At 37.5% G+C, this 23,328-nt stretch overlaps 1 protein-coding gene and 1 pseudogene across 11 annotated transcripts in view; both read left to right on the plus strand.

The window, feature by feature from the left end:
- DLG2 (discs large MAGUK scaffold protein 2) overlaps window positions 1–23,328 on the plus strand; it is a 2,147,153-nt gene that overhangs the window by 1,549,664 nt on the left and 574,161 nt on the right. For all 11 annotated transcript variants that reach the window (XM_028501170.2, XM_055091363.1, XM_024131657.3 and 8 more), the window contains one exon: window positions 11,805–11,974. In XM_028501170.2, coding sequence (XP_028356971.1) covers window positions 11,805–11,974 — 170 coding nt within the window. The remainder of the gene's footprint in view (window positions 1–11,804; window positions 11,975–23,328) is intronic.
- Window positions 6,547–7,400, plus strand: LOC102981578 (charged multivesicular body protein 5-like; annotated as a pseudogene).

Raw genomic sequence — 23,328 nt, forward strand, 5'->3', positions numbered from 1 at the left:
TTCTCAAGATTGCTTTGTCTATTCGGGGTCTTTTGTGTTTCCATACAGATTGTGAAATTTTTTTGTTCTAGTTCTGTGAAAAATGCCAGTGGTAATTTGATAGGGATTGCATTGAATCTGTAGATTGCTTTGGGTAGTAGAGTCATTTTCACAATGTTGATTCTTCCAATCCAAGAACATGGTATATCTCTCCATCTATTTGTATCATCTTTAATTTCTTTCATCAGTGTCTTATAATTTTCTGCATACAGGTCTTTTGTCTCCTTAGGTAGGTTTATTCCTAGATATTTTATTCTTTTTGTTACAATGGGAGTGTTTCCTTAATTTCACTTTCAGATTTTTCATCAGTAGCGTATAGGAATGCAGGAGATATCTGTGCATTAATTTTGTATCCTGCTACTTTACCAAATTCATTGATTAGCTCTAGTAGTTTTCTGGTAGCATCTTTAGGATTCTCTATGTATATTATGTCATTTGCAAACAGTGACTGCTTTACTTCTTCTTTTCCAGTTTGGATTCCTTTTATTTCTTTTTCTTCTCTGGTTGCTGTGGCTAAATGTTGGCTGTGGGTTTGTCATATATGGCCTTTATTATTTTGAGGAAAGTTCCCTCTATGCCTACTTTCCAGAGGGTTTTTATCATAAATGGGTGTTGAATTTTGTCGAAAGCTTTCTCTGCATCAATTGAGATGATCATATAGTTTTTCTCCTTCAGTTTTTTAATATGGTGTATCACATTGATTGATTTGCATATATTGAAGAATCCTTGCATTCCTGGGATAAACCCCACTTGATCATACTGTATGATCCTTTTAATGTACTGTTGGATTCTGTTTGCTAGCATTTTGTTGAGGATTTTTGCATCTATGTTCGTCAGTGATATTGGCCTGTAGTTTTCTTTCTTTGTGACATCTTTGTCTGGTTTTGGTATCAGAGTGATGGCTTATATTTTTTTAAATGTTTGAAAATCTGCTGTAGGCAGTGGAAAGCAGTCAAAGACTATTAAATAGGGGAATAAAGCAATCAGGTGTATTTTCAATAACCCCATTCTGGCAATATATTGGAAGATGGATTATAAAGGACAAAACTAGAAACAAGGAGACTGGTTACAAACCTTTTTGCAGAATCTGGGTGATTGACAATAGGAGCCACAGTAGGATAAATGAGTATAAAGAAAAGTTTAAATCTAAAAAACTGTGTGACAGATTGGACGTGTGGCTGAGAGAGAAGGAGAACTCCCCATTTTTGGAGATGGAATGATTTACTTTGATAGAGAATAAAAAATAAAGTACATAGTTGTCCATGGAGAGAGAATAAGCATAATTTGGCATTCTGCTGCATTTGAAGTACATTCCAGACTTCCAAGTGGAGCTAGGTGGCAGGCTGAGTTAGTCTTGAATTTAGATTTATAGAACACCAGAGTTAGAAAAGAATTGTAAAATCATTGAACTCAACTTAAACAGAGACAAGAAAAAAAATGCCTTACTTAAATGGAAAGTGTGAGCATTAGAATTCCAATCTGGTTTATAACTCACCATTCTTCCCACCATACCATGGTTCTTGTGCTTCTCAACTTTTCACTAAAATGTTCATTAATATCACATAGTCAAATCAAATTAGAATCAGAAAATATAAAATTATCGATTTCATATATGCTGATCCATATCAATTTCTGGGATTGGAGTAAATCTTAGTAGAGGAAAATAGAAAATCAAATCCAACATTTGAAAATGCATTTCTTAATGTATAGTACTTAATTATAGGTTCTGCAGGGGTACCAGATCAATCTGTAGCTTTTTCATGAGAATCTACCATGCATTTGCATTTCAGGCATTACAGGCAATGAGGACTTGTGTGATTAAGAAACATTTCATGAGGCTGGAGAGTGTGAGCTTGCCTTTGAATGAGGCTGGTTTGAGCTAGGCATTTGGGAGGCAGAAAGCACCATGAAATAAAATGTAGAAACAGGAATGAGCTTGTTATATTTTCAGAACAATGAGGGTGTGGATTGACTGAAGCAGGAGTTTGAGAGGTATAAGAAGAGACTAGATTTAGAGGCCCTTCAATGACACTCATTCATTCTTAAGTGACAACTGTATAGCAAACACTGGGAATACAAGGATAAATTAACCACAGCTTTGATTTTATATAGTTTAAGTGACTCGACGAATTTTGAGGGAGAGGAAATAATGATAGGGTTGCTTTAGGAAATTGTAGCTGAGCTGGGCTTGCCTGTGGGATGACGTAAAGAGAGACTAGGTAACCTGGCATCAGGAAAACTAGCTAGAAAGCTACTTCATTAATCCAAATGGGAGGTACTGAGACCTCGTTTCTTGAAAGTTGATATGTAGTCCTGTCTGTGGACAGAGTATTGGAATGAGTGGACTAAGTAATCTCCAGTCCTATGATCCTTTCCCTTTGAAGTCCCTATTTAGTGCCCCTTTTCCATGTTGCATTCACCGAGTTACCTGGCTTGAGATTTGTTACCGGACTCTCTCCTTTTCTGGGAAAGTGCCGAAGGACCTATCACTGACTCTAAAATAGCAATTTCTTCCCCCATTGTGGGAAAGCTGTGATTTTTCCCAGATGACAGCTGCAGAGAATCCTGGAAGGGTTTTATATACGGGAAATGAAGTGGCAAATGGAGAGACAAAAACAGTATATTCACTGTAGGAGATGGCTTCTACGGATCATAAACTCAAGTTACTCTCACCCAGAGTCAGAGACGAGAGCAGGAGCCCTATTTTTAAAATGTAGAATGGAGTGGCTATCAGTTGGCCTTTGCTGTAGGAAAACAGTAGGGAAAAGAGTCTCATATAAAATAAGTGCTGGGCTTCCCTGGTGGCGCCGTGGTTGAGAGTCTGCCTGGCGATGCAGGGGACACGGGTTCGTGCCCTGGTCCGGGAAGATCCCACATGCCGCGGAGCGGCTGGGCCTGTGAGCCATGGCCGCTGAGCCTGCGCGTCCGGAGCCTGTGCTCCACATCGGGAGAGGCCACAACAGTGAGAGGCCCGTGTACCGCAAAAATAAATAAAATAAATAAAATAAAATAAAATAAGTGCTGGAAAATGGCTCTCACACACACTTTCACATGGTATGGCAGCTGTGGTCTCCTGGTCCATATTCCCTTAGAGACTTCATTCCAAATAATGAAGAGCTGCAACATTGAAGGGATTGGGTTCAGAGTCAGAGCTCAGAACTTCCAGCACAGTCACCTGGGTCTACATAAGACTGAGCAGTCCTGTTCATTTTAGAATGAACCACACACTAGGCAAGTAGAGTGACCCTTCAGAACCTTGAGCAGTGGTTTTCAGAGTATGTCCCAGACCAACAACACCAGCATTACCTAGAAACTTGTTAGAGAAGTAAATCCTCGTTCCTGCCCTAGACCTACTAAATCAGAAACTCTATGGCAGTGGAGCCCAGCAATCTATGACTTAAATCCTTCAAGTAACTCTAATGCACGCTAAAGTTTGAGAACCCTTTCTAAATCTAGTTTTAAAGTATAGAAATCTGATTCTAAAGTTGAGAACTAGATTTTCTTTAAGAAAAAAATTTAGGTTTTGTTATTTGGCTCGGCTTTACCACTTTCTAGCATGATCCTTAATCCTACTGGTGGTTAGCAATTGAGATTGGTCCTTAATTATGTCCCAAAATTATTTTTAACAAACTAGAGAGATATGGATGATGCAGTGCATAAGCTTTGAGATTACCTAGACAACACTTACTGTCATTATAGACCTCTTTTAGCTTCAGGTTTTGTTGTAAAATGAAAGAAGCAATATCTACCTTTCAAAGTTTCTGTTTAGATTAAACAGATTAAAGAATATATACGTAGTACATAGTGTAAATATCTCCCATTATGTACCAAGGATTATACCGTTTGAACAAACCAGAGACCACAGTTCAGTATAACAAGCACAGTTTAGTGCTTTTATAAATACTGTACTTTTATAAACACAGTATGTACACCTAATTAAATTTGAATAGCAGATAAACACAAGTAATTTTTTAGTATAAATGTGTCCCAAACATGGTACAGAACATACTTACACTAAAAAGTGTTTATCTGAGTAATAATTATTATTGTTTTTATCTGAAATCCAAATTTAACTGAATGTCCTATACTTTGATTTGCTAGGTCTGGTAACTTCATTAATATTTTGTACTGGCTACCTAGTAGAGGGACACTGGACCAGCCAGTTGAGCCAAGGATGACTTCCCAAAAGACAAGATAAACTTGAATTAAATATTAAAAGGAAAATAGGGGGGCTTCCCTGGTGGCACAGTGGTTGAGAGTCCGCCTGCCGATGCAGGGGACATGGGTTCGTGCCCCGGTCCGTGAAGATCCCACATGCCGTGGAGCGGCTGGGCCCGTGAGCCATGGCTGCTGGGCCTGCGCGTCTGGAGCCTGTGCTCCGCAACGGGAGAGGCCACAACAGTGAAAGGCCCGCATACCGCAAAAAAAAAAAAAAAAAAAAGCAGAAAATAGGAATGAGGTAAGGGAGATAGTACATGCAAAGTGCTGGTCACAAAGTCTGCCTGTATTAGTTAGAAATTTTTGTTGATGAGTAACAAAGATCCACCTGAGCTTACTTAATCAAAAAGGGGAATGAATTAGAAGGACACTTGAAATGTCTTCTGAAATTCAAGGCTGGATTGGACAACCATGGACTGAAGCCCTTACTTCTTTCCAAAAATTTGCTTTATTCCCATCTTATTGCAAATATGCTTTTGCTACTTTTCAGTCAGTGTGGAAGAAAATGGCCCCAATATGAAGCTTTCAAACTTCTATTTCTTCTGTTTAGATAGAACCTCTGAATCTCATCGTTTCAATTCCAGATTCCCCAAAACAGGGACTGTCAAACTTGACAAGTGATCCATGATAAGCTGTATGAACTGTCACTCTTCCTGCAACCCTGTGAATGTTTGGTAGAAAAAAAGCCCTAGTAGATATTACTACATCAACTCATATCTGATGCTTCCAAAACATCAGTCCTTTATCTTGCCTAGAAAACTGTTAAATTATGCTGATTTTTATTATTTTATTCTCAATTTTAATGGACTAATAGCACCTAGTGAGATCAATGAAATAAATGTTTTTTTAAGGTGAGAAGTTTCAACAAAGAGGAACCTTAGCCGGTGGAGCTTGAAATATACCCGGTGAACCCACATGTGCTTCATTAGAGGATACAGGAAGACAGCAGACAGACACAATTAAGTAGATTTAGAAAAGGTCATAATGATTTGAAGCCATTTGGGTCAATCTCTGTATGTGTGTGTGTGTGTGTGTGTGTTTTGTGTTGTTTTTTTCTTTTCTCTGGTAATGAAAAGCATCTGTCTTTTCTTAAACTTTTGAGTGTCTATTATTTGTTCTTAATCTACCTTTAGTGACTCTAGGAATAAAAGAAAAGTAAGGCATTTTTGCTACCTTAACCTTGAGAGCCTTTCTGGTATCCTTATAGTTCACATAAAATCTATGCAATTATTCTTTTTAAACAGATTCTGATTTTTATAAATCATTGATCTCTTTAAGCACAGACAGTATAATTCCCAGCCAGTGTTTTCCATTTGATAATGTATTATTGCATTTCATCCAGCACATTAAACACTGATCAGCTTTCTCCATGATGTGGCCCTTTGGTCTGTAATTAATTCATCTATTTGACCAAAGAGAGTAGGACTGAGTGGAGACAGTAAAGAATAAGCCAAGCAAGACCCCAACCCACCCCATCTTAATAACCAGTAAGTTTCAAAATTAAGCTTCAGACCTGTGACCTAAAGCCTCCTTTTGAATCAAGCCTTGAGTGGTCTTGAGTGGCTGGATGTGTTTACAAGTGTGGAGTGGGGCAAGGACAGAGTAGGCATGAGCTGGTGGGAATTATGCAAGTGTGCTGATCTTTAGAAGCTTTCTCTAAGGCTACCATAAAGCTATAGTTTATATTAGAACTGACTATTTTCTTGATGGTAGGGGAGAGGGAAGATGAAAGGGGAATAAAGCTACACTCCACAAAACAAGACTTACTTAAAAGCCTTATTTTTACATTTTTCTTTCCCCAAGTCCCATTCATTGCATCTCTTTCTCTCTTCTCCATATACAATTTCAAAAATACTTTCAGTACCTGATGGTAGCCCTCTCTTCCTTTCTGTCCCTTTAGTCTTTTCCCATTTAGTGAAAAGACTATAGTCTTTTCCCTCCACTATAGTCTTTTCACATCCTTTCTCACGCAAATTGTTCTTGTTTTCTTCATGACTATAATAGCTTACCATTTTTCAGGCACTGTGCTAAATATTTCACATATATTATTTAATCCGTACAGCAATCTTATTATCCCTATTTTCACATGCAAAAGCTGAAGCTTTGAGATGTCAAGTGATTTGCCCAAAGTCACACAGCTCCTGAGTCCTAGAGCTGGGACAAGATCCCAGTCGTGTCTAGGTGTGGCCAAGGCTCCCAGGCCCATGTTCTTAGGTTCTCTGCGATGATGTATGTGCATTATAGAACTTTTGGAAGAAACAAAAATAGAAATACGCTTTTTAAAACATCCGAATAGGCACATTGCACTTGCACATGGAGGGCCGGAAGTCAAGTCGGAGGCGGAGGTGACTGCTTCCGTTTCTGGTTTTGCTCAAACGTTTGGGTTTTCTTCGTGGCCGCCCAAGATGAACCTTTTCTTCGGGAAAGTGAAACCCAAGGCTCTGCCGCCCAGCTTGACTGACTGACTGCACTGGCACGGAGGACAGCAGGGCAGAATCCATTGACAAGAATATTTCTCGGCTGGATGCTGAACTAGTGAAGTGTAAGAATCAGATCAAGAAGATGAGAGAGGGTCCTGCAAAGGTATAAGTGGCAGCGGGACAGTCTTGCCCAATAGTCATTTAACATGGAACAAGCCAATTACATCATCCAGTCATTGAAGGACACCGAGACCACAGTTGATGCTATGAAACTGGGTGTAAAGGAAATGAAGAAAGCATACAAGCAAGTGAAAATCGACCAGACTGAGGATCTACAAGACCAGCTAGAGGATATGATGGAAGATGCAAATGAAATCCAAGAAGCACTGAGGTGTAGTTACGGCACCCCAGAATTAGATGAAGATGACCTAGAGAAGCAGAGTTGGATGCCCTGGGCGATGAGCTTCTGGCTGATAAAGACAGTTCTTATTTGGATGAAGCAGCAGCTGCACCTGCAATTCCAGAAGGTGTTCCCACTGACACAAAGAATAAGGATGGAGTCCTGGTGGGTGAATTTGGACTGCCACAGATCCCTGCTTCGTAGACTTGCATCATTCAAGTACATCATGTAAAATAAACACATATTCTGGGACTAGGAAATATTTATCTTTCCAAGTTTGCCATAACAGATTTAGGTTTCTTTCCTTTCTTTGGAGGAAAAGTTAATTACATTGCTTTCATTTTTTTTCCATTAAGAGATTCATTACTTGAAGGAAGCTTTCTTCATACTAAATTTTTATTCCTTTTCTTTTATCAAAGACTAACTTACTTAAAATTGTCATTGGGTGTGTATAACTTCATTCCTTAATAGTAATTTTGAAATAAAACAAAGGAAATGGGAATCTTTAAGTTCTATGACAGCATATCTCCACAGTTTCAAAATTGACCTGACAAAGACAGGATTAGTGGGACTGTCCATATGATGATTCAAAACCATTTTCTCTTGTGGTATTATAGGTTGGTTAAAGTGATGGCCTTTTTTGGTGAGTTTTGTTGTGTCTTGTGAGTAAATCATTACTGTGTCCAATACTGGAATGGAATTATCACTACTGTATCATGGGTGGCTATTTTGATTCTGTGGTTCCTTCAGTATTACAGCAGACTTGTAAATAATGAATACTTCTTGGTATTTAATGTATAAGACATTTATTTATACTCAAAAAATATATTTCAAAAGGAAAAAAAAGGAATCCATAATCTCCACATCCACAAGGAACCAGAGCTGAAACTTTATCTTTCCTCCCACTATTTTTTAATACATAATAAACAGATTTTTTTAAAAAAATTTTAACACAAGCATTTAGTAATTATTTTTAATGAATTAAAGTCCTTACAAATGTATAAAATCACAAATCTTGTTTTACCATAGAACATACTTTAATACCTATGAATGAGAGTAGATATTACATGTTATTTTGGATATCTTCAAAGTAGAACAAATAATTTTTAAGTATTAGTTGACTTTTCAGTGATACTATATCATATTCCAGAATATTTGTTTAGTGCAATTTTTTTTCTTTTGTCCGCATCACACGGCTTACAGAATCTCAATTCCCTGACCAGGTGTTGAACCAGGCCTTCAGCAGTGAACACGCCGAGTCCTAACCACTGGACCGCCAGGGAATTCCCTGCTTAGTGCAAATTTTAGATGTGATTCTGTGGACATGTTAGTGATGAAATGCACTTTTTGTTTCAAAGATATTTTCTGCAAGGAAATGTACCAGAATGTCCAAAGGAACTGAGACTAGGAAAAGATTTAAATTAACCTTTTAATTTCATGGACAATATTGGTCCACAAAAAGGATATTGTAGACTTATATCCAAAACAGCAAGCCCTGAAAGAGTGAAACCATCAACTTAATTACGTGGGTACAGTAGGGAGAAAGTTTGTATGTAAATGGCTTTCTAATACAATGTCTCAGAAATACGATAAAGACTTCACTTTTCACTGAAACAGTGTTATTTGAGTTTGAAGCTAGTGGTATATTTATATGTTTCAGAATGAATTCCAGTGCTGCCTTTACTCATGGAGATTATCTACTGGTAGAGAAAGCAAATTAATTCTAAAAGGCCATGACCCTCTAGCCAAATGCTATTTCAGGTGATTGGGAGGAGGGAAAGTTGAGTTCCCTAGTTTGGCTTGATATTCTTTCTTTTCTGCTTTAAGAATTTGAATATAAACTTCTCCCCTCACATTCCCCTTTTTTTTTTTTTAAACAATCAACTCTAAGTAACTTTGTATCGGCATAGGCTCCAGGAAAGGATAAAACTAGATTGGACTCGTGTTGCTGCCCTCACCAACAGTGTGACCTTGTCAGTAAAATTTCATTGTCTGTAAAATAAGAATCTATGTTTTATAAATCGTTTGATTTAAACACGAGCAAATAAATGAAGTCACTAAAATGATATATGGCATATAGTAGACCCTTTAAAATTTCAATTTCCATCCTATTTACCTTTCAACAAATTCTGAGCACAGCATCTTTGATTCACCTATCAATAGCTGCAACTCTCTCATGTATGTTACGTTACGGTTTACGCATACATCCATATATTTATCTGTCTGGTTACTCCTCTCATTAACTCTAGGCATGCTTACTCTCTCTTCATGGGAGACTGAAGTTCAAAAAGATGAAGTGACTCGACCATCGTCGCCCAGCTGATACACAGCTGGGACTCAAATCCAAACCTCCTGACTGCTAGTCTGGTGGGGTTTTTTTAGTGCACTAAAGCTGCCTACTTTGTCCACATCGTCAGAAAAAAACATCTGATTTGGCTGTGATTTCCTCACCCCAGCATTTGACAATTAAGGATTCCAGTCTATACAAAAGGAAAAAATTTAGTAGAGTTTGAATAGATAGAGCATCCAGAATGTTCTCTTTAATGTCAGCCACTCCCTTCTATGGAAAGCAGTGTTTTAATATATGATTAGTATGCTGAGCATAGGGTGATGGTAAACATTATGTTTTTGCATTATCATGAGATGACAAAATTACCCACTCTCAAAGGACCAGCTGCTGCAGGGCGGCTGGCACCCGTGATGCCTACATTCTCAAAACTATTTTAATTGGTAGTTTTCCATGATTTTTTTTAGTCAGAGAGGAAATGTCTGTATAAACCTATTAAAGCCATAGCATCTGTTATGATGAAATGACACCACTGAATCTTAGTAAGTGAGATTGTTCTAGCTCAAGAATTTGAAGCTAATCAGGGTTCTTATTGAGCCAAGAGTTCCTATCACTCAGTTCTGCAAATAGGTATAGAAAAGTTATGAACAAAAAAGATAGGAAAATTCTTCCCATACTTTTTATATATTTCCACCATCGTGTTATAATTTTAAATTGATGCGCACAACATACATGAAACTATTATTCATCACATTAGATGTATGTGTCCTAAGAGGAAAGAACAAATTTTGAAATAAGACCTAGGATCATATCCAATCTCTAATCAAATTGCTGACAGCTTTAGACAAAGAACTTAACCAGTTGGAACAACTCTTATCTGTGTAATATGGGTAATAGATCTTATTCCACAAGACTATGGAAGGAATTCAATAGTTAAGAATATTACAAATCAACAAATTGCGCACTGCTACCAATAACAACCATTTATTAGGTGCTTATTACATACTGGGGTCTGTGCTAAGGACTTATATGTACATTACCACATTTAATCTTCCTCATTAACACATTTGCTCTTCCCCAAAGTCTTTATCGTAGGTATTACTGTTATATCTATTTTATAGATGAGACTATGGAGGCTTAGAGAAGTTAAAAAAATTATCAATCTTTACAAACTTAGGAAATAGAGGGCCCAATAATTGAACTTAGACTTGCTCTTTCGTTCACTTAACAAAAATTTGCTGAAGAATAGATCACCTGAACAAAATCAGGCACTGTTTGGAAGAAGGAAGTGGGGAATGGATTGGAAGGGGGTTAAGCAACCAACCATGTCCACTTTATCCTGGCCACTGTGGAGAATGAGTTGGAAGGTGACAAGAGAGGATCGGAGAGACTAGGTAGGAGGTTGTGGAAGTAGTTCAGGTGAGAGATGATGTTGTCTTCAGCCAAGGGGGTAGCACTGGAGATGAGGAACCTGGATGGACTGTAGATATACTTTGCAGGTGGAGCCGAGTGGGTGGTAGGAGGAGGGGTGAAGCAGGGGTAGCCCCTTATTTCTTACTCCGAGCAACACAGAGAACTGGGATGGGAAACATGAGAATGGATCTGTGGAGTGAGGGGAAGAACTCCTTCTAATCTCAAGTCTTACACCCTTAACCATTATTAATACTCTCACTAATTATTATTGTGAATATAAAAGAGATTTACAGTTCATGGCCACTATGAACTATAAAGTATCTAGAAAGCTTAATGGAAAAGTCCGCTTGTTCCTTCCCATGAAAAAAATGGCAAAAAGGAAAAGTCTAATGTAGGCCGTGTCATAATTCTTAGTTTTCAAAGAAAGTATCATGAAACGAATTTGAGGGGAAAAAAAAAACACTGGAAGATAATTTGCCAGAAAGCTAACATTATTTCAGATGATTGAATCATGTATACATTTTTTTCTTTCTGCGTGTTATATTTTTCAGATTTTCTAAAATGATTATTACTTTTATAGCTAGTAAATTAAAAATTCAAGAAAAACTAATTTATAAAGTTACATTTGCTATGTCTATATAGTCTATGGGAGTAAGTTCTGAGAACCACTCAAATTGTAACCCTCAGTCAAGCCAATTAAAACCAATCAAAATGCTCATGTGACTGACAGAGACCTTAAAATATGTGTCCTTCTAACTGCCCCCTATGTGATGCAGTCCCAGTCAGAGTGGACTGGAGTTCAGTATGGGACCTGACCAGTAGGGTGGTCAATGTTGGGAAAACTGTGAAGGCTGAGGAGTTCAAGGTTTTCTTGATTTCCTTCATTTGAAGTATTTCTTCCAAATATAAATATTTTTAAATTGCCTATACCTTTTGCCTCCCCACATCTTAAGGTTACATACTCGTAAGATTCTTTCAGAAATTCTCTTAGCCACTCCTGACCTTTGCCTCTTTTCCTTTCTTTCAGGGTCAATGATTGTATCTTACGGGTGAACGAGGTGGATGTGTCAGAGGTTTCCCACAGTAAAGCAGTGGAAGCGCTCAAAGAGGCAGGGTCTATCGTTCGGCTGTACGTGCGTAGAAGACGACCCATTTTGGAGACTGTTGTGGAAATCAAGCTGTTCAAAGGGCCTAAAGGTAATAGACACATAAGTAACTCACAATAGAACACCAGTGACAACCTATTTGGCTAAAGATTATGCCATAACCCATCTGTGTAGTCCATTCTTTTATTGTCTGATATTCAGCGCTTACCATGAGTTTTTAAATCCTACGATAATGGTAGGTTTTTACGTAGAGTAAAAGAAACCAATACTGTAAATATGAACTCAGAGAAGGAAAGGATAGATTTCTGAAGAAATTTTCTTATAAACAATAACAACAACAACCATCTACATTTTTCTATAAATTTTTAATCTTACCGGATCATCATGACTTAGCTGGCATGTTAATACTTTCTAACTTTTCAAATGTAAATTATAACCTCCCTCCTTTAGTAAAATAGTAATGTGAAAAATAATATTTGAAATAGCCTATCCTGAAATAACAATTATTATATTTTTATGACACTTGTGATTTGTTTTGATTTTATAATACTCATCTGTTGTATTCAAGTACTACATAGCATTTTATACTTGCAATAGTCAAAATAAGTTAAAATTTATTTTTCTGAAATGTTCACAAATCTGTTGAGGTAATTGCAGTTACCTTGGGGAATCACATAAACAGTAAGATGAATCATTATATTAATTTTTAAGAATAGTCCTTTGAGCTCTGCTCTTCAGAATGATGACATTTAATATTAACAGTATTTCAAATATTTTAGAAAAATCAAATAACTGGCTTGAGTATTTTAAATATTTTAAAAGATTTTGACTACAGAGTCACTATACTCTTTTAGTAAATTATTTCTCTTTCCCTTAAAATCTGTGTAATCTCTAATGCTATATGTGATTTACAAATAAGCACACCATCTTCTCTGCGAGGTAGTGGTGGGTGCTATTTAAGATCTCAGACCCAAGAGTCAGGCGGGACTGAGTTTAAAAGCCTGGTTCAGCCACTTACTAGCACAGTGACGTTGGTTAGACCAACCGCCTTATTAAATGGGGATCATAATGGTAGCATCCCATTGGGCTTATGAGAATTAAACATTTAACTAATAACTGGCAAGTGGTGAGCAGAAAAGCTTGCTAGTTGAGTGCAGACTCCAGAGCCAAAGTGCCTAAGTTGGAATCGTAGCTCTGCATCTCACTAGCTGTTTGACCTTGGGCAAATTGCTTAACCTCTCTGAGCCTTAATTTTCTCATCTACAAAATGCAGGTAATAATAGCACTTGCCCCTAGAAATGTTGTGAGGATTAGAGGAGTCAATATACATAAGGTGCTTAGAATAATGGCTGGCACAAATTGACAACAAGTATTAACTATATAGTATATACATGTTATTTGTAGTTTGCTCCATATACTTTCAGCCTTTGCTACAATTGTTTGGTAATCTAATAAAATAATCAAGGATCCCTCCTGACTTAAATTCAAATGCATTAAAATCACATAATTAGGGCTTCCCTGGTGGCGCAGTGGTTGAGAATCCGCCTGCCGATGCAGGGGACACGGGTTCATGCCCCGGTCCGGGAAGATCCCACATGCCGCGGAGCGGCTGGGCCCGTGAGCCATGGCCACTGAGCCTGTGCGTCCGGAGCCTGTGCTCCGCAACGGGAGAGGCCACAACAGTGAGAGGCCCGCGTACCACAAAAAAATAAAATAAAATAAAATTTAAAAATCACATAATTAATTCTGGGGGAGGTAGGCGGGAAGAAAAGAAGTAAAGCATTTCCATACCACAATGTCTAGTGATATGAAAGAAAAGACCTTCTATCCTACACATGTACTAAAACCATATTTGCCATGTGCCTTAAAGTTAAACCAAATGAGCATCCCACTACTTCGATTAAAAAGATATACCATATATAAATAACGTAGATATTTCTACAGTTCAATTAACAGCAATTATTCAGCACAGCCTTAAGGCACATACTAGTTGTAAGCACTCAGCAAAGCATTACCATCCATTAGGAGGTCATCGAGTGCTGAGTCACTCGATGACCTCCAGCTGCTCAGCAGAGCACTTAAAGGTTCTAGGGAATCGATAGCCAAAACTCCTTAATTTTATCAGGAACACATTTTTGGGGGATCTCTATCTTTGGTATTAGGGCCCTAGCTGGTTTACTTCTGTCTGAACTATTTTCTCCTTTGAGCCAGGAGAGGGGCAGGAATTGCCCTGGGACAAAGAGAGTGAGACTTGGGGACTGGTGAGCATTAATCAACCAGGACTACCCAGGCAATAACCCAATGAAAGTATGCAGCATATGGTTGATCTTTTTTTTTTTTTTTGGTTTATTTATTTTTTAACATCTTTATTGGAGTATAATTACTTTACAATGGTGTGTTAATTTCTGCTTTATAACAAAGTGAATCAGCTATACATACACATATGTTCTCATATCTCTTCCCTCTTGCGTCTCCCTCCCTCCCACCCTCCCTATACCACCCCTCTAGGTGGTCACAAAGCACCGAGCTGATGGGTGATGGGCTTTTTCTACTGGGGAAAGGAGAACCAGGAAACTGGTAGAGCTAACTTTACATCCCTGAAAGTAGGCTCCTGCCAAATTCCTGTAGAGGGCTGTGGGCCTATTGGTCCTGTTGGGATTATGTTGAGTCAGTCATACTTTTCTGTACTGTCACCATACAAAGATCACTGATGGGGATTTGTTTCTCTATATAGAGCTTATTGATTTACAGAGAAAGAAACTGTTTTAGTCATTGTTTAAATCCTTGATGCCTTTCCCTGTGCCTTGAACGCAGGAAGTGCTGAATCAGAGTAAATTGGATTCTACACTAAATCTGATGATACCTTGCAGTCTTAACCTCCCTTGGCACCTATATTCTTTATTTTTGAATGATGATTTTTTTTTAATCTCTGTCAATGTTTAACTCATGCCATGGAAACTCTTATGCAGTGGAGACAATGAAGATGAATCAGATGTGCTTCTAATGGGAGAATCAGAAAGTTCTAATGGGAGAGAGAGACATAAAGCCAACTTACTTTAATGCTAGACAGAATGAAATCAGCTCTGTGGTTGAACTTGAGCCATGATTCCAATTGAACAAAGAGGAAGATGTGATTCATCTTAATCAGGAGATCCAAAATGCTCCAGAGAATTTAAAATTTAATATGTGCTTTCAGATCCTTATCTTCCCTTCACTGAGCATGTGGGCATTCTCAATAGTAAATATCGACACTCTCGCCAACTGGGCTAACTAGCCTCAATTATGAGTATATAATACAGAGCTAACTGAATGTGGTCATTAATTTAGTTCTTCAGTGATTCAACAAATATTTATTAAGTATTTATTGTGGACTTGACACAGACCCAGACAATGAGGATTCACAAAGAAAACAGAGAGAATTCTTGCTCAAGATTATGGTCTGATGTAGAAAACACCTATAATATAAATTGGGAAACATGCTATGAATGAGCATAAATGATTAAGGAGCCACAAATTAAATAGTGGGTCAAAGAAGACTTCCCTGAGGAAGTGCCACTTAAGCTAAACTTTGAAATACAAATAAAATTAGAAGTTAGCTGGACAAAGAGTAGAGGAGAGTATCCAGACAGAAGTAAAAAGCATGTGTGTATGAAGGCCCCAGTGTAGGAAAGATCTTCGTACCTTCTAGGAACTGAAAGAAGTCGGTTGTGATTGAAGTCTAATGACAAGATAGTGAATGACATGAAATGATATTGTCAAGGTGAGCAGGGGCCAGATCATGTACAGCTTCGTTGACTGTATTTACAGATTTGTTATTCTATTTCAAGTGCAATGGGAAGTTCTTGAAACATGTTCAGCATGTGATATGGTCAAATTTGTTTTTAGAAGATCACTCAGCTGCTGTAAAGAAAATGCATTGAAGGGAACAAGAGTGGGAACAGAGATCAGTTAGGGGACACTTGGAGAAGGTAGAGAAAAATGGATGGTGAAGATATAAATGATGCCACTTATTGGTAATCTAGATGTGGGGTATGTCCAAGGTTGAGGCCCTTGGACATATTCTAACTGGTCCTTCTAATAGAGCAATCTAATGGATTGGGGTGCCATTTGTGAGGTGGGGAAGGCTGGGGAGGAACCTGTGGGGACTCTACTGGACATGTTGAGAAGACTGTGAAGATTCTGAAAAGGAAGCAGAACTGGAAAACATCTGTCTGAAAACCCTGTTAATACTCTGAATTTTTCCCATGTTTTATCAAATATCTGGAGTTGGGGAAATACCTGAATAATTGACTTTCTCACTTTTACCAATAGTCTTTAATATAAAAATCATGAATATGGCTACTTTATCTATTTTGAACATTTAGTAGATCTATTTTATAGACATTCTTAATGCCCCAGACCATTTTTGTTTGGGGATTATTTTTTGTTTTGTTTATTTGTTTTTACATGGGACAGAAGGTAAACAGTGTTACTCCTTTTTGTTATATAGATGCAATGTTAAGGGATTCCTTGAAAAAATAATTTGTGGTAGAATTAAATTTACAGTTTTCCAATTTGTACCCTTATGTTTATTCCACCTATTGTACAAATCACTAAATCTGAGATGATCTTTGATGTATGTGATTTATCTTTATAGCAGTACTAACCTTCCCAATATTCAATTAGAATCATCTGGCTGATGATTTATAGCCATGTATTTCAGTAAGGGATATTTGGGTAATATGCACTACTGACTTAGAATGTCTCTTCTTAACAATATATAAAAATTTCCCTAACCTCACAGTTATGGATTTGGTCATTGCAAGCAGCTGGGGTGTCTGTGTGCAGGCAGTCAGTTGAGAAAAAAATGGCTAATCGTGTATAGGAAGTTGTGATTAGGCAAATCCATTTAGACTTGCCAAGCAACCAAAAATATGTGAGGAAGAGAATCTGAAGTGTGCATGTGGTTTCCCAGGAAATAGGTTTATAATAAAAGTCTTTCTAGTGACTTTCCCAAGGACACTCTAAGTCATAATTTCTCAGGAACTAGATAAGTAAACACTTGTAGACTGTTGGTTTCTGTGGCCTAAGCCAAAGAAGAAATGAGATAAGAAATGAGATGCCTTCTAAGATGTTCTTGCTGCTTACAGATAATATAGCTAGTTGAAGGCCAAGTTCTAGAACTGAAATATTAAGGCCATAGCATTGTTAAATCCAAAGGTAGACTTTATTTAACCACCTTATTTTTTAATAAAAACTCAAAGAGTGGTAAATTCTGTCTAGCAAAAAATTTCATCAATTCTACATTATTTTTGAAAATGTTTTTAAACATCTTCAGTTTTAATTTCTTCATAGTTATATACATTTTTGCAGTTATAGAAGTCTGTAACAGTGCAAACTGCAAATGCAGTGAAGAATGCTCTCAGCTTTGCACAAGAAGTAAAAATAACTATAAAACACACTGACTGTAAAAGTCACTATACTAATGGCCATTTATAATGTGTATAATTCAACCATTAGAGAAGCCACATATGTAGTGATGAAGTTCCTGGACGTCTCTCTAAGTAGCTATGAAAACTAGAGTAAGTGTCTTAACCTCTTTGTGCCTCACCTTCCTCGTCTGCAAAATAGATGTAATTTTAGTATCTAATTCATAAGGTTATTTTCAGGATAATAATTGTAAATTCTCAATACATATTTAATTATTTTTACTATTTTTATTATCATAATTGACTAAAAGTTGAATAAAGAAAAGCAGCAAAGCGCATACTCATTCTGGTGCTTTAAAGTGCTTCCCATAGTATTTTACACAATCTAGTTCTTTAGTAAGTATTAATATTTCTTGGATTAAAGACTCGAAAGTTAATTAAAAGTTTTTAATATTAAGCAATTTCAGATGAAGCCAATATATATTTTCATGCATTGACTCAGATTTCTGCATGTATATACACACACACATATATTTTTAATATATTGGTGTTGGCATCTGTATGTTCACATATATAGTATGTTCAGCTGTGCTGTTCTCTCTAGCTCTATATAAATTTATTTCTCACAGGTCTCAGTTACGATGTGGTGTATGAATCTATGTTTTCTGAAAATGTGCATATATGTCTGTTTGTATTTTTCCTTAGTTTTCCTAGTTTGGGCATAGATTTCAGTAGCCTCCATGTGTAGAAATATCTCCAAGCATGTTGAAAACTGACCTCATGACGTCTCCTCAGGGTCAGCTTCCACCGCCTGCCTGCCCTCCACCAGTACAATCTGCTCTTCCTTCCGTCCTCTCCATTTATGTTAAAGATTGTCCCACTCATCCAAATTAAAAAGTTCAAAGTCCTTTTCTTTTGATTCTTCTTTCTTCTTTGCTACCTTTATTAAATCAGGCATCATGTCCTTTGGAAACTACCTCCAACATAACTAGTCTTCTCTTTAAAATCTCCACTGCCATTACTATGGTGTTCATATCTTCATTATGTCTTGTCTGATCTACTGTAATAGACTCCATTGCCAATCCCTCCCTTCCATTCCCACACACTTCTAGATCAATCTTCCAAAAATCGCAGCTCTGTTAATTGTTCTCCCCTGCTCAAAAGTCTCTAGTGGTTCTTCCCTGGCACTCGGTAAAAATCTAAATTTCTTGTTACAGTATTTGACACCCTCTGTGATCTCCCTCTCCAGCAACAAAATTTGATTTTAGCCTTTTCTTCTCTCTTCTCTCATTCATCTGTCTTCTTATCCAGGTAAGCTGGACTATGCACAATTTCTTAAACACATGCCATACTTTCCCACCTCTAAGCCTTTGTTTGTCCTGTTCCCACCTTTGGAATGCGTTTCCTTACCACTGTGATCACTACCTTTTGGCATCATATCCATCCCCAAGAGCCAAGCCAGTTCAATTCTATCTCCTCCACAAAGCTATTAGTGATCGACCCAATCAGAAGCAGGCTTTCACTTCTAAGAGCTTCTAAAATACTTCATTTCTTCCTCTTCTGTTCATTTTCTTGTTACTGGACCATCCAAGTAACCTTAGCACATAGAAAAGATAGATATCAACAGCCCAAATTAAGGAGATAAACAAGCTGCAAAGTCTAACACTTAAGACACTGAGTTTATGATCTCTACCCTGGCCTGTGTTAAATTTGAAGCATTTAATGAACACTTAAAAGGGAAGTACAAGTCCTAGGTTTAGTCTGCAACCAAACTCTGTGTCGCAAGTGGGAGGAATTGGGGTGGAGAGATGGAGTCCAAGACAGATCATGCTCATCACTCATCAGCTCATACTCATAAGTATGGCAGGGGGAAAAGGCAAGGGCCAAGATGGAAGCTGAATGATTTTACTGACAAGAGGAGTTCCTTATGAGGAAAACCCTTGCATGGACCCCTTACAGAAACTATCCATTCAAAAGATTGGGATAAACAGTATTTGAAGCATCTAGCACTTTGCTTAACAGGCCAAGTAATCAAAAACCAATTTCCAGATTATTGAGGATTTTTATTTTATTTTTTCTTAATAGCCTACATAACAGATTTATTGTCCAGCCTGGTTAAATATCAACTTAGCATGCCTCTGATATTACAGACAATTTCTCAAATATCTAACTGGAATGAAGTTTATGACTTGTCTTGATCTCTGCATACTCAATTATTTTCTCTCATCTGTCCTTCTTCCTCCTTCTGTTCTGGTCTTTTTTCTCTCTGACACTAACATGGCCAGAGTAAACTTTCTCAGACTTGATATGAGAAACTCAACTGGCAGTTTTCAGAGATGGTCATTTGGTGAATTAACTATTTCACAACTTGAATTTTGGTATATAGACCTAGAGCTACAGGTATTGAGTATACAACAAGTGCTCGATAAACATTTGAATGAGCTAAGATTTTAATTGAAAATTGAGTGTACCATCCTTACAACATAGTATAGAGATTGCCTGCACTGAAATTCTTCTTTTTATCCCATCTGTCCATGGATAATTTTGCTGACAGCGTTCTATAACAAGTTGGACAACTACCACCTGACCATGATAACTTGGGAATGTTTAGGTTAGCAAAGTTTTCAGTTGTCCAGAATTCAGCTGTTCATACCCAAATGGATCACCAGACCACTGGGTAAAACCTGAACACAACGGTTATGCAGTGATTTTGATTGCTGGAATCCAACCATTTACTGCATCAAGGGATGTCATACGTTTCCCCTTTCTTGCCATGGGGTAAATTATAAAGTATATTCATTTTTCAATGCACATGAAAATGTGTCTCTGAATGCAAGACACTATTTACTTTTTATTCAGGCCCCTGTCCCAGGCTCTGAGTTCTACATGGTAGGTAGACCTCTTTGTGGTGAAGGGCCTTTCTGAATAATGTTTTAACACTTTTTCTTTTTCTTTTTTTTTTTTTAAAGCAGAGGGAGTTTTATTTTTTATTTATGTCTTTTTGGCTGCGTTGGGTCTTCACTGCTGTTCCCCGGGGCTTTCTCTAATTGCGGCGAGTGGGGGCTACTCTTCCTTGCAGTGCATGGGCATCTCACTGCAGTGACTTCTCTCATTGTGGAGCACAGGCTCTAGGCGCGCGGGCTTCAGTGGTTGTGGCTCACGGGCTCAGATGTTGTGGCGCACGGGCCCAGTTGCTCTGCAGCATGTGGGATCCTCCTGGACCAGGGATTGAACCCGTGTCCCCTGCATCAGCAGGCGGATTCTTAACCACTGCGCCACCAGGGGAGTCCCATTGGTTTGACTCTTAATAAGAACAAATGGCAATTCAGCTGTTTGGCATGAGATCTCAAAATACTACATTTTCCTTTTAGTGATAAATTTTTTTCAGTCCTTTTGAATTACCCAAATTGTTCTCTTGGAGGAAACAGGGATATGCTTGAGTGCATGTGTAGTGCAACATTTTACTGATATATAATATTCAGAGTCTAAAAGAAAATGCCTAACTACGTGTTAAGCCAGGGAAATAGTCTTCTTGGCAATAAATTGTGACTAAATCAGCATTCTCTGATCTCCCAAAGAACAAATACATTTTTTTTTAAATAATTGACAAAGGACAACATATTTGATGAGTTCACCTTGTTCCCAGGCACTTTCTGTAGAATTTCTTTAATATGTACATTGTTAGTTTCTGATCATTTCTGGATAAATGATATGTACTTGTGGGTTGGGAGGCTCTTTCTCTAAGCTGATATTTAGTCAGTCTTTGTAATGACATCCGTAAAACAAAGCTCTCTCCTGAGCCTTGTAGAAAGTGCTTTATTCATGAAGAAACAAACTACAAATATTTCTACTGTAGTCCCCACTGTTCTGTACATTATAACATCATAGGAGAGTAAAAACAATTAATTACGTTTACTAAATCCTTTTGGAAATTAAGGAATGATTCCTCACCTCTCATTTGCCCTTTGAGGTTAACACTTGGCCATTGTTTCTTTTCTTCTTTGCTGTTTAAAGCTAGTTCATGAATTTTAACAGAATTTATGATCAATGGCTTTTTGAAAGTCAAAATTATTTTTTACCATGAAAACTTCAGATATAAAAAAATGCCTTGGGCTTCCCTGGTGGCGCAGTGGTTGAGGGTCCGCCTGCCGATGCAGGGGACACGGGTTCGTGCCCCGGTCCGGGAAGATCCCACGTGCCGCGGAGCGGCTGGGCCCGTGAGCCATGGCCGCTGAGCCTGCACGTCCGGAGCCTGTGCTCCGCAATGGGAGAGGCCACAACAGTGAGAGGCCTGCATACCGCAAAAAAAAAAAAAGGCTTGTGCTAGATGTAGTTTGGTTTATTGACATTCAAAAGTTTTATAATTCACATAGAAAACACTGGTTACCTAGCTGTGAATATTTGCTCAGGTAAATACTTACTTGTATAACATTTTTTTCAATTTTTTTAAATTAAAGTATACTTGATTTATAATATTTTGTTAGATTCAGGTATACAGCAAAGTGATTCAGTTATTTTTTTCTGATTATATTCCATTATAGGTTATTACACAATATTGAATATAATTCCCTGTGCTATACAGTAAATCTTTGTTGCTTGTCTATTTTATGATATCTGTTTATCCCATACTCCTAATTTATCCCCCTTCCCCCTCCCCTTTGGAAACCATAAATTTTTTTCTATGTCTGTGAGACTGTTCTGTTTTGTATATAGATGCATTTGTATGTATACTATTTTTAAAAGTTTTAAAAGTAAATGTGTTGTGGTGGTAAATACTATGACTATAAATCTTTCCAATTTAGGATCAGCAACAAAGCAGTTTCATGAAAAGATTTTAGGATATGAACAGCATCTAAGTGTTTAAACCCTTGTTTTACCTAACTGTTAAATGGGCATATTAAGTAGCCTTGGTTATTGTGAGCATTTAATGAGATACCTGGTACAACTCAGTGCCCAATAATTTTAAAGTGTTCTCCTTCCTTGTTTATATTTTTAAGAAGCAAATATGTGCAGAAAATAATCCTCCATTCACTCGAAATATTTTATTTCAAAAACATTTATTAAACCAGGCATTCTAAGTGCTAAATCAAAGTAGTGACAATAAATAAAGATTTTTGGCTTTTCTCTCAAGTACCTTCCTAGAAAAATGGCATTCACCTAGACTGAAATAATGCAGTCCTTTTCTGCTAGCTGGCACTGACTTCATGCTAAATTCATCACAGTCCCCTAACTAAATCCATTTTGGTTCGCCAGCTCATCAACCAGTGTACATTAAATTCATCTTCTTCCCTGGAACATTGAGATCCAATAAAACTAAAGATTGCAGTATTTTTTATTCATGGACCATGACTCTGAATGCCATTACCTGTCAGTCAGAAGTCTTGTACTACTACGTGGACTTTGTCTCTGAGCGTAATTCAATTGCAGCGAGACAGACACGTCATCCCTTACAGAAAAGTTAATAGGAAAGATTTTTTAAAAATCTGCTTTTAATACCCGTAAAAAAAGCCAACTTAGGAATTTTTAAACATGGAATATGCTATGGGCTAGCCAATTATGAGATCCCACCAAAAATCCACTGTAAGTAGGAAATTTTCACAATAAAGATGATATTAGGAAAGGTTGAGAATTATCAGTCAAGGCTAAACAGAGAGCAGATGAAAAGACAACGCTCAGAATGGGAGAATATATTTGCAAATGAAGCAACTGACAAAGGATTAATCTCCAAAACATACAAGCAGCTCATGCAGCTCAATATCACAAAAACAAACAACCCAATCCAAAAATGGGCAGAAGACCTAAATAGACATTTCTCCAAAGAACATATACAGATTGCCAACAAACACATGAAAGGATGCTCAACATCACTAATTATTAGAGAAATGCAAATCAAAACTACAATGAGGTATCACCTCATACCAGTCAGAATGGCCATCATCAAAAAATCTTTAAACAATAAATGCTGGAGAGAGTGTGGAGAAAAAGGAACCCTCTTGCACTGTTGGTGGGAATGTAAATTGATACAGCCACTATGGAG

The sequence above is a fragment of the Physeter macrocephalus genome, chromosome 16 (assembly GCF_002837175.3).
Source record: "Physeter macrocephalus isolate SW-GA chromosome 16, ASM283717v5, whole genome shotgun sequence".
In the NCBI taxonomy this organism is placed as follows: Eukaryota; Metazoa; Chordata; class Mammalia; order Artiodactyla; family Physeteridae; genus Physeter; species Physeter macrocephalus.